Source organism: Martes martes (genome assembly GCF_963455335.1).
Source record: "Martes martes genome assembly, chromosome: 1".
Taxonomy (NCBI): Eukaryota; Metazoa; Chordata; class Mammalia; order Carnivora; family Mustelidae; genus Martes; species Martes martes.
Window position 1 is genome coordinate 206,287,860 of NC_137888.1, and position 11,525 is coordinate 206,299,384.

Below are 11,525 nucleotides of genomic sequence, written 5' to 3' on the forward strand. Positions count from 1 at the left end.
CCTTTACATCACTGGAACCCCAGTGATTCTTTTCAGAGCCCTCTTTATGTCTCTGTTCCTCAGGCTGTAGATGAAGGGATTCAGCATGGGTGTGACCACCGTGTACATCACTGAGGCTACTGCACCTGAGTATGAGCTCTGGGTAGCAGCAGAGCTAAGGTACACTCCTAGGCTCGTACAATAAAATAAGGAGACAACGGAGAGGTGAGATGTACAGGTGGAAAATGCTTTATACTTGCCCTGAGCTGATGATATTCTAAGTATGGAAGAAACAATCTTAGAGTAAGAATAAAGGATCCCAGCAAGAGGAGCACCACCCAGCAGGAAAGTTGCAAAATTCATCACCATGTCATTAAGAAAGGTATCAGAACAGGCATGCCCAACTACCTGGTTGAGTTCACAGAAAAAATGGGGGATTTCCACCTCTGTACAGAAGGACAGCCACAACACGATTAAACTCTGTAATGAGGAATTGAGAACACTCAGGATCCAGGACATGAGAACCAGCAGTCCACAGAACTGGGGGTTCATGATGACCATGTAGTGTAGGGGGTGACAGATGGCCACAAAGCGGTCATAAGCCATCACAGTCAGGAGAAAGTCATCCCAGCCTGCAAAGATTATGAAAAAGTACATCTGCGTGATGCAGCCTGCATAGGTTATGACTTTGTTCTGAGTCTGGATATTCCACAGCATCTTGGGGATTGTGGTGGAGGTGAAGCAGATGTCTACAAAGGACAGGTTGGCCAGGAAGAAGTACATGGGAGTGTGGAGGTGGGAGTCAGAGCTGACAGCCAGGATGATGAGCAGGTTTCCAAACACAGTGATCATGTACATAGAGAGGAAAAGCCCAAAAATGAGGGGATGCAGTTCTGGGTCCCCTGAAAATCCCAGGAGAAGAAATTCTGAAATTCTTGTATCATTGCCTGCTTCCATGTGGTAGAGGCGACTACAAGGAAAGAAAAAAAGAGAACATAAAATTGTCCAAGTAAATAGGCTTTATTTATTTATTCTCTACTCTTTTTTTAAATTTTCTAAACTTGTACTTTAAATGTCAGTTAGTTAACCTAAAGTGTAAATTTTGTTTCAAGTCGACAATAGAGTGATTCAACAGTTCCTTGCATCACCCAATTCTCATCACAAATTCTGTCCTTAATCTCCATCATCTATTTCACCCACCTATCCCCACCATCTCCCTTCTGGTAAATATCAGTGTGTTCTCTGTAGTTAAGATTCTGTTTCTTTGTTTGTCTCTCTTTCTCTCTTTTTTCCCCAATGCTTATCTGTTTTGTTTCTTAAATTCCACATATGATTGAAATCATATGGCACTTGTTTTTCTCTGACTTATTTCATTAGTCTAAAACTCTCTAGCTCCATCCATGTCATTGCAAATGGCAGGACTTCATTTTGTTTTATGAGATACACACACACACACACACACCACATCATATATACATATATATATATGTATATATATACATATATATATATGTATATATATACACACACACCACACACACCACATCGTATTTATCCATTCATGTATCGCCAGACACCTGGGCTGTTTCCGTAGTTTGACTATTGTAGATAATGCTGCTAAAATCATCCCAGGGCATGTATCCCTTTAAATTAATAGTTTTGTATTCTTTGGGTAAATACCCCGGCAGTGAAATTGCTAGATGATAGGCCAGTTTTTTTTAAATTCCTACTAATATCACATTTATTGGTTAAAAAAAACCCTGGAGGTGTTTTCTTTACAATTAAGAATAGGTGAGGGATATTCATTTTTACAATTTCTATTCTTTATTGTACTGGATGCCATAAGCATTTTTACAAAGAAAGAAAAATAAAATACTAATTCAAAAGGAATAAGTAAAACATACTCTATTTGCAGACAATTGAAGATCTATAGGAAAAATTCTGAGGTCTTTACAAAATAGTTACCAAAACTAGTAAGTGAGTTTAACAAGGTCAAAAGATAACAAGATAAATCTAAATTATCAATTCTACTTCTACATAATACATTGAACATTAGAAATTGAAATAAACTTTTAAAATATTGCCCAAAAAGTGATATATTTGGTGTAATTTCACAAAATATATGTCAATATGTACAATGAAAGCTGAAGAGCAATTCTAAAGAAATTAAAGAAATAAACACATTAAGAAATATGCTATGCACATTAAACTGAGAACTCGGTGTTGTTACAAAGTCGGTTCCCTCTTTATCGTGCAATAGTCAGTAGGTCTTGAAATCAGATCATGTAAATTCTTCAAATTTTGGGGGGGATAGATTATTTTAGTTCTTCTAAAGCACACCCACATACATACATATTTTAGAATTAGATTGTAAATTTATACCAAATAAAGCCTTCCTTCTCTCTTTTTATTGGGATTTAACTGACTATAGGCCAGTTGTTTTTTTGTTTTGTTCTTTTTTTTTTTTTTTTTTTTTTACTTTTTGAGAAAACTCCATGGTATTTTCCAGAGTGGCTGCTCCTTTTTGCATTCCCACCAATAAGGCATGAGTGTTCCCTTTCTCCACATCCTCACTAATGACTCTTGTTTCTTTTTATTTTTTTTTTCTTTTGTTATGTTAGTCACCATAAAATACATCATTAGTTTGTGATGCAGTTTTCCAGGATTCATTGTTTAGGTGTAACTCCCAGTGCTCCATGCAATACGTGACTTCTTTTATATCCACCTCTTGTTTCTTATGTTGATTTTAGCCATTCTGATAGGTATGAAGTAATACTGCATTATACTTTTGATTAGGAGCAAATGGGCATTATTAGCAGAATGACATGGTACAATTTATATTTTGCCATCAAGAAAGAAATAGATATTTTTTGTATAGATCTGATCCCATTTAAGGGAAGCTACCTGACAGCTCTGATTAGGAATTCCCATCCATTCAGTCCCATCCCTAAGAGGACAGGTGTTACAGTTCTTTTTAATGATTTTATTTATTTATTTGACAGATATCACAAGGAGGCAGAGAGGCAGGCAGAGAGAGAGGGGTAAACACGCTCCCTCCTGAGCAGAGAGCCTGATGCAGAGCTCTATCCCAGGATCCTGGGATCATGACCTGAGCAGAAGCAGAGGCTTTAAGCCACAGAGCCACCCAGGCACCCCATGGTGTTACAGTTTTAATGAGAAATGCTTTCCTGCATTTGGGAAATATATATTGAGTACTGACCTCTAGACAAAGACTGGAGTGTTCTAAGATACAGAAGTCCATACATCCTTTGGGTAAATATATAGTAGTTCATTTACTAGGTTGTAGGGTAACTCTATTTCTAACATTTTAAGGAACTTCCATACTGTTTTCCACAGTGGCAGGACCAGTTTACATTCCCACCAAAAATGGAAGAGGGTTCCCTTCCTCCATATCCTCAATAATATCTTTTTTTTTCTTGTGTTTTAATTTTAGCCATTCTGACTTCTGTATGGTTGTATCTCATTGTAGTTTTGATGTGTATTGCCTTGATGATGAGTGATGTTGAACATTTTTTCATGTGTCTCTTGGCCATCCGTATGCCTTCTTTGAAAAAATGCCTATTCATGTCTTTGCCCATTTCTTAACTGGTTTGTTTTGGGGTGGTGTTGAGTTTGATAAGTTCTTTATAGATTTTGGATGCTAATTCTCTATGAGATATGTCACTTGAAAATATATTCTTCCATGCTATAGGTTGCACTACTAGGTATTTACCCAAAGAATAGAAAAATACTAATTTGATATGCACCCTAAGGTTTGTAGCAGCAATATCAACAATAGCCAAGCTATGGTGAGAGCCCAAATATCCAACGACTAATAAAAGAAGAGTGTTATGTACATAATGAAATACTACTCAACTGTCAAAAGGAATGTAATTTTGTCAGTTGCAATGACCTACGTGGAGGTGGAGTGTATTATGCTAAGTGAAATAAGTCAGTCAGAGAAAGATAATTACCATATGATTTCAGTCATGTGCGGAATATAAGAAACTTAACAAACAAACAGATTAGGAGGAAAAAACTGAGGTAAACCAGGAAACAGATTCTTGTCTATAGAGCACAAACTGAGGGTTGTTGGAGGGAGGTGGATGGGGGATGGGTGAAATAGAAGATGGGGATTAAGGAGAGCACTTGTGATGAGCATCCAGTGTTTATGGAGGTGTTAAGTCACTAAATTCTACAATTGAAACTAATATTGCACTGTATGTTAACTAATTGGAATTTAAATAGAAACACGGAGGAAAAAAAGTCCATACAATGCGAGGATGGAGAAAGAACATATATGATAAAAAATAATATACTAATGTTAGACAGTTACAACTGCTATGAAGGGAAAAAAAAAAGGTATAAAATGAGTGGATGGAGAGAGGGCTATGTTTTTGTTGTTTGTTTTTTATTTGTTTTAAGATTTTATTTATTTATTTGACAGAGAGAGAGAGAGATCACAAGTAGGCAGAGATGGAGGCAGAGGGAGAGGGAGAAGCAGGCCTCCCACAGAGCAGAGAGCCTGATGTGGGGCTTGATCCCAAGACCCTGAGATCATGACCTGAGCCAAAGGCAGAGGCATAACCCACTGAGCCACCCAGGTGCCCCAGGGGGCTACATTTTAAAGAGAATTCAGGAAGACCTGTCAAGAAGGTGAGATTTTTAGCAGAGACTTCCAGAAAGACTAAGCAGGAAGCAGAAGGATATCTGGGACAGGTGTGTGCCCATCAGGGAAAACATAGCAGAAGATGTTTATTTCAGTTATGCAAATCTCAAAATGAAGTCAGTGTGGTGAGAGAATGAGCAAGAGGGAGACAGATGAGAGGTGGTGGCAGAGAATGTTGAGGATGGAGGTGGTTTTCCTGCCACTGATGGGAGTTTAAGACATAGGGACTTTCCTTCACATGGTGTTCTTTGCATCTTATTGTGTTCCAAGGTATTCTGTGAATAGAGCTAGATCCCTTCATTATTTCCATCTGTTGTTTAACATTCTGGCTTTTAAGGGTCATGTATTGGAGTATATGAACTCAGGTATCATTGCTCTGAGGAGTGTTCATGTCCCACAAAACACACACACATACACACACACAATGCACTCTGACCTTCTGGCACTGCATTACTGCCATGCTTTTCTTATTCTCAGCCACAATAATGCTTAAAGAAATGGTACAAGGCAAGCTGTCAACATCAGATTATCTTCACCGTGAGGAATGTATAAATGGTACTTAAATTCTAGTTAGTAAGCCTCCCATAGTCAAGGAAACATGTGGTTCCATCTTAATATGATCACATTGTGTCCTATATTTAAATAAACATAAAAAAAAAGAGTTTCATAAAACACAGGAAAGAAATGGACACAAGAGCTAAAGGAGATCTAATAAGTTCAGCGGGTCCCTGAGAGACTGTAATGAGCGGAAATCATCCCTGGTTCTGACAGCGTTCCAGTCCCAGGCCACATGCCCTGATGCCCAGAATATTTAACAAAGCTGGAAAATAACAATGTATCTAAACAAGAAAGGAGTGGTATTTTTATGATGTCAAGATATTTTACTGATTACCTATCCCTCTAGAAAAATGTGCAAGGGAATAAAACTGCAATTTACAACAGAAAATATATAATGTAGGACAATAGAAGGGGATTTTTAGAGATGAAATAATAAAATACTTTTCTGAATGATTTTAAGTGCAAAAATTTTGGAATCGGAAAACAAGTTTGAACATCAGATCTATCACATATAAGATGTTTGAACTTGGGAGAGACAACCAATCCATTCCAAATGTGAATGTCCTCACTCAAACAGTGGGAATAGCAGTATCCATCCTCCTAGGGTGGCAGACAGCATTAGTCACTACATGCAAGAAACTTACAGGACAGTTCCTCCTTGTCAGTAAATGAGTTATTTTCACCAATGAACAGATTTGGCCACGTTTTCTCTTCTTTTCACGAATGTCTACATCATTTGCACTCCTCTTGGTAATGAAATAATACAAAGTAAAGCCAGTTAGCGTACCCCTTTTTGCATATGAAATGCACATTTTTCATGTAAATACTAAGATTGAGAGAAGATGCTGAGAAATGTGTGTCTCAAGAACAGCTGTTGCAAGGGAATAGTTACCTGCATGGTTCTGGGTCTTTCTACAGATACAGAACACACTCAAAATCACCTCATCTTAAAAAGTTCTCCACACACATGTCCAATCCTAATACTCTGTTTCTTGTTCCCCTCAACTGCAAAACTCCTTGGTTATGTTCTAATGTCACTGGAACCACCTTAGTCCCCTCCCCCCCAGTCTCTTCCCCCATCTCATCCAACGAGTCTTCCATTCCCACCACATATTGTCAACAATGTCTGTATTGCTGAGTCCAATGGACACTTCTCTTTTGAACACACTACATAAATTCATTATAAATGAGTCTACCTAGTCTCAGGTGACCTCAAGTAAGAGTTCTCAGATTCCATTTTCTAAGATCCTTTCTTGAAATACCTGCTGAGCTCTCAGACTCACCTGGTGGGGTCTACAAGATGAAGGTCTCTGTGTGGAGGCCTGAATTCCTCTCTGGACAGTTGATGATGGACACCCAAGCTCTGTTCCCAGACAGGACAGCAGGAAGCAGTGAAGCATGGGTCTGCCAGCCAGACTGAGGAACACAAAAGCAATAACCATGTCCCAGCCAGTCCAAGGCTTTACTTGCTAAAGTTCTGCTGCAGAGGAAATACTTGGAGCTCTCTATATCTGCTCATTAAGCACCATTTCCATTTTTATTCCCACCTCTGAGTACTTCATTCCCAGTGGACCACTGGTCTGGACAGAAAGGATACTTTTCCTGCTGAGACTCTGCTCCTGAGAGACCAGATTAGAAGTCAGGTGAATCCAGTTCTGTATCTCTCTTTCTCATGACCTTTCAGTGTTCTAATCTCCTGGCACTTTCCCTTAACTTTGAGATGATATTGATTTTTTTTTGGTTGAGGGTTTGCTTTACCTTTTATAGCTTTGGGGTGATGTTAATGAATGAGCCATGTGTACCTCTTCATGTGTAGTTTGGAGAGAAAAGTCTAAGGACTCACCCTACAGTCTGCAGTAAATTTCGTGTTTGATTCTCCAGAGTTTGGGCCCCTGAGTTGACATCACATATACCTCTGAAAAAGACTTCGAGTAGGCAGATTAAAATAACCAAAATATTTCCACATTTTAATCTACAGAATCTTTGGATATGTCTTGTGTCACTGCAAGGGATAATTAAAGTTGCAAATGGTATTAACATTGCTAGTCAGCTGACCTTAGGATATAGTTATTCTGATTATCCAGGTGGTCCTGATAGATCACAAGGGTCCTCCAACTGTTGAAGAGGGAGATAGAAGACTCGGAGTCAGAGAGAGATTTTGAGATGCTATTTTGCTGGCTTGAAGATAAAGGGAGGAAACATGAGCCAGAGAGTACAGGTGTGTCTCTAAAGCTGGAATAGTCAAGAAAAAAACCTATTCCTTCCAGACCTCCAGAATTAACTTTTAGGCAGACAGAGTGATTTTAGCCCAAGGAAACCTATTTCAGACTTCTGACCTCCAGAACTATCAGAAAATAAATAGGTTTGTTTTAAAGCAGCAGCACTGTCATGTGTTACAACCGCAATAAAAATCTAATCCAGATATTAATCCAATAACACTGCTCAAGGGAAATTAATTCAACCTTGGATTTTATTTATTTATATTCTCATGGATAAGGATATACTGTGTTGGTGCCCTACTTCAAGTAGAAAAAGGAACCTGAAGTCACTTTGGAGTTGTTCAGCCTCTATAGCTGATACAGAAAATCTTCCATACCATGAACCATGCTGACTTGCAAGTACTAACATAGAAAAAGTGAATCCTTAAGGCGATTTGTTCTATCTTAAATCTTTGTGTCCAAATGTTTACATATTTAACTTTCACACTGATCTAAATATTCATTATTTTCATTCTTATCCTCTCCCACTTACTCTCAAGTCTATTTTTGACAGTAAAGATCGCCTAATAATGATTTTGTGTGGGTGCATGTGAGTACTGATGTTTACTTCAGAGAAAAATATGTATGAACACACATACACACATATCATACCCCTCACTCTCCTTTGAATATTTTAGGGACCTACAAAATATGATCACACCTTTGTTTATTAGCCACAATGTCTCTCTGAAATTAGTTTTATTACCCCATGTTATCTTAAGAAATAAGAAAATTGAAGCTCAGGGGTATTAAATTTTAATAAATTACAGAACAAAGTAGTTAAAGGTTATTGTGCACTTTCTGGAATTGTATAGAAATGGAATCATTCAGAATGTCCTCCTAAACTTTGTACAACTCCTTTATGCAGCAAAATGTATACTTTTTTAAAAATATTTTTTGTTGAAGTGTAGCTGACACACAAAGTTATATTCGTTTCTGGTGTGAAACATAACTATGTTATGCTGTGTTTACCACAAATGTCAAGCTTATACTTTTTAAAAAGATTTTATTTATTTATTTGACAGGCAGAGATTACAAGTAGACAGAGAGGCAGGCAGAGAGAGAGAGAGGAGGAGGAAGCAGGCTATCCACTGAGCAGAGAGCCCAATACGGGGCTCGACCCTAGGACCCTGGGATCATGACCTGAACTGAAGGCAGAGGCTTTAACCCACTGAGCCATCCAGGAGCCCCAAGATTATACCTTAATAGGTGCTGTTTGTTATATACAGTTAGACTTCATTGATACAGTTGAAAGGAAGGAGTCTAGCAGAGCATGATTGATGGTAGCATCTAGGGTACTGGTATAGCTGATTCACACTGAACAGGGATGGACGATATCTCTCCTAACTAGAAAGAAAGTGAAGTGTCTATAAGGATATGGGAAAAATGAAATTAAATTAAGGCAATTCACCCTGGGCATACCTGCTCTAAAATGGAAAGTGGAATACTGTCTACATCAGACAAAATAGAAAATTAATAAGTGAGTTACTTAAATGTGTGGAAAAGTTGAATTCAGACAATTGGAAATTAAAGGAAACAGAAGACACAGATTCCACTTTCCTGGTCAGATAAAAGAATAGTAGTTCCTGGCTATGAGACTGTGAGCCCTGAAATCATGGGCACTTCTTCAACCCAAGGACCATTGGCCTTTACATCACTGGAATTCCAGTGATGATTCTCAGAGCCCTCTTTATGTCTCTGTTCCTCAGGCTGTAGATGAAGGGGTTCAGCATGGGTGTGACCACCGTGTACATCACTGAGGCTACTGTACCTGAGTGTGAGCTCTGGGTAGCAGCAGAGCTAAGGTACATTCCTAGGCTCGTACAATAAAATAAGGAGACAACGGAGAAGTGAGATGTACAGGTGGAAAATGCTTTATACTTGCCCTGAGCTGATGATATTCTAAGTATGGAAGAAACAATCTTAGAGTAAGAATAAAGGATCCCAGCAAGAGGAGCACCACCCAGCAGGAAAGTTGCAAAATTCATCACCATGTCATTAAGAAAGGTATCAGAACAGGCATGCCCAACTACCTGGTTGAGTTCACAGAAAAAATGGGGGATTTCCACCTCTGTACAGAAGGACAGCCACAACACGATTAAGCTCTGTAATGAGGAATTGAGAACACTCAGGATCCAGGACATGAGAACCAGCAGTCCACAGAACTGGGGGTTCATGATGACCATGTAGTGTAGGGGGTGACAGATGGCCACAAAGCGGTCATAAGCCATCACAGTCAGAAGAAAGTCATCCCAGTCTATAAAGAGTATGAAAAAATACATCTGCATGATGCAGTCTGTATAGGTTATGACTTTGTTCTGAGTCTGAATGTTCCACAGCATCTTGGGGATGGTGGTGGAAGTGAAGCAGATGTCTACAAAGGATAGGTTGGCCAGGAAGTAGTACATGGGAGTGTGGAGGTGGGAGTCAGAGCTGGCAGCCAGAATGATGAGCAGGTTTCCCAACACAGCGATCATGTACATAGAGAGCAAAAGCCCGAATATGAGGGAATGCAGTTCTGGGTCCTCTGATAATCCCAAAAGAAGAAAATCTGAAATTCCTGTTTCATTGCCTGCTTCCATGTAGTGGTGGTGACTACAAGAAAAGAAGAAGAGTGGGGATATGGACATTGGGGAGGGTATGGGCTATGATGAGTGCTGTGAAAGGTGTAAACCTGGCGATTCACAGACCTGTACCCCTTGGGATAAAAATACATTATATGTTTATTAAAAGAAATAAGTTAATTTAAAAAAAAAGAAAAGAAGAAGAAAAAAAGGAACATAAAAATTTTCAAGTAAATTGGCTCCTTTTATTTATTTATTAACCTTTATTTTTCATTTTTAAAGTTTTTCTTTAAATGTAAGTTAGTTAACCAGCAATGTAATATTTGTTTCAAGTGGACAATACAGTGATTCAGCACTTCCATACAATGCCAGGTGCTCATCACAAGTCCCCTCTTTAATCCCCATCTCCCATGTCACCCATGCACCACACCTCCCCTCTGGTAACCAGAAGGGTGTTCTCTGTAGTTAAGAGTCTCTTTCTTGCTTTTTCTCCTTTCTTTTATTTCCCCTATTCTTATTTGTTTTGTGTCTTAAATTCCACATATGACCAAAACCTTGTGGCACTTGTCTTTCTCTGACTGACTCCTTTCACTTAGCATAATACTCTCTAGCTTCATCCATGTCATTGCAAATTGCAAGATTTCATTTTGTTTTATGAATGAGTGGTATTTCATGGATGTATACATCTCCCACATGTTCTTTATCATTCATCTACTGACTAACACCTGGGCTGTTTCCATAATTTGGCTATTGTAGATACTGCTGCTAAAAACATTCCATGCATGTTTCCCTTTGAATTAGTATTTTGTATTCTTTGGATAAATACCTGGCATTGAAATTGCTGGATCACAGGGCCGTTCTATTTGTAACTTTTTGAGGTAATTGCATGTTGTGTTCTAGAATGGCTACACCTTTTTGCATTCCAAAGAAAGGGCAAGAGTGTTCCCTTTTTCTACATCCTCACCAATGACTCTTATTTCTCGTGTTGTTGATTTTAGCCATACTGACAGGTGTGAGGTGATACTGCGTTGTAGTTTTCATTAGTAGCAAATGGGCATAATTAACAGTGTGACATGCTACAATTTATATTTTGCCATTAAGAAAGAAATATAAATTTTTTGAATAGATTTTACCCCATTTAAGGGAAGTTGTTACCTGACATCTCTGATTAGGAACTCCTGTCCATTCAGCCATTTCCCTAAGAGGACATGTGTTACAGTGTTAAGTGCTTTCCTGCATTTGATGAATATATTTTGAGAAGTGATATCTTTTAGGCAAAGACCAGAGGGTTCTGAGATACAAAAGGCCCTACAACCTTCAGGAAAATACATAGTAGCACAATTGCTGGGTTGTAGGGTAGCTCTACTTTTAACATTTTGTGCAACTTCCATACTGTTTTCCAGAGTGGCTGCATCAGTTTATATTCCCACCACTAATGCAAGAGGATTCCCTTTTCTTCACATCCTCAACAAACTCTGTTGCTTCTTGTGTTGTTAA

General features: G+C 38.6%; 2 protein-coding genes across 2 annotated transcripts; both read right to left on the reverse strand.

The window, feature by feature from the left end:
• Positions 1-3: 3 nt before the first annotated feature.
• On the reverse strand, positions 4-936 carry LOC308340052 (olfactory receptor 7A10-like; the record flags this gene model as incomplete). The annotated part of the gene is made up of 1 exon (XM_080799208.1): positions 4-936. One exon carries the CDS (start codon positions 934-936, stop codon positions 4-6), a length of 933 nt encoding a protein of 310 aa, XP_080655334.1.
• Positions 937-9,113: 8,177 nt separating this feature from the next.
• Positions 9,114-10,046, reverse strand: LOC308340059 (olfactory receptor 7A10-like; the record flags this gene model as incomplete). The annotated part of the gene is made up of 1 exon (XM_080799220.1): positions 9,114-10,046. One exon carries the CDS (start codon positions 10,044-10,046, stop codon positions 9,114-9,116), a length of 933 nt encoding a protein of 310 aa, XP_080655346.1.
• Positions 10,047-11,525: the final 1,479 nt, after the last annotated feature.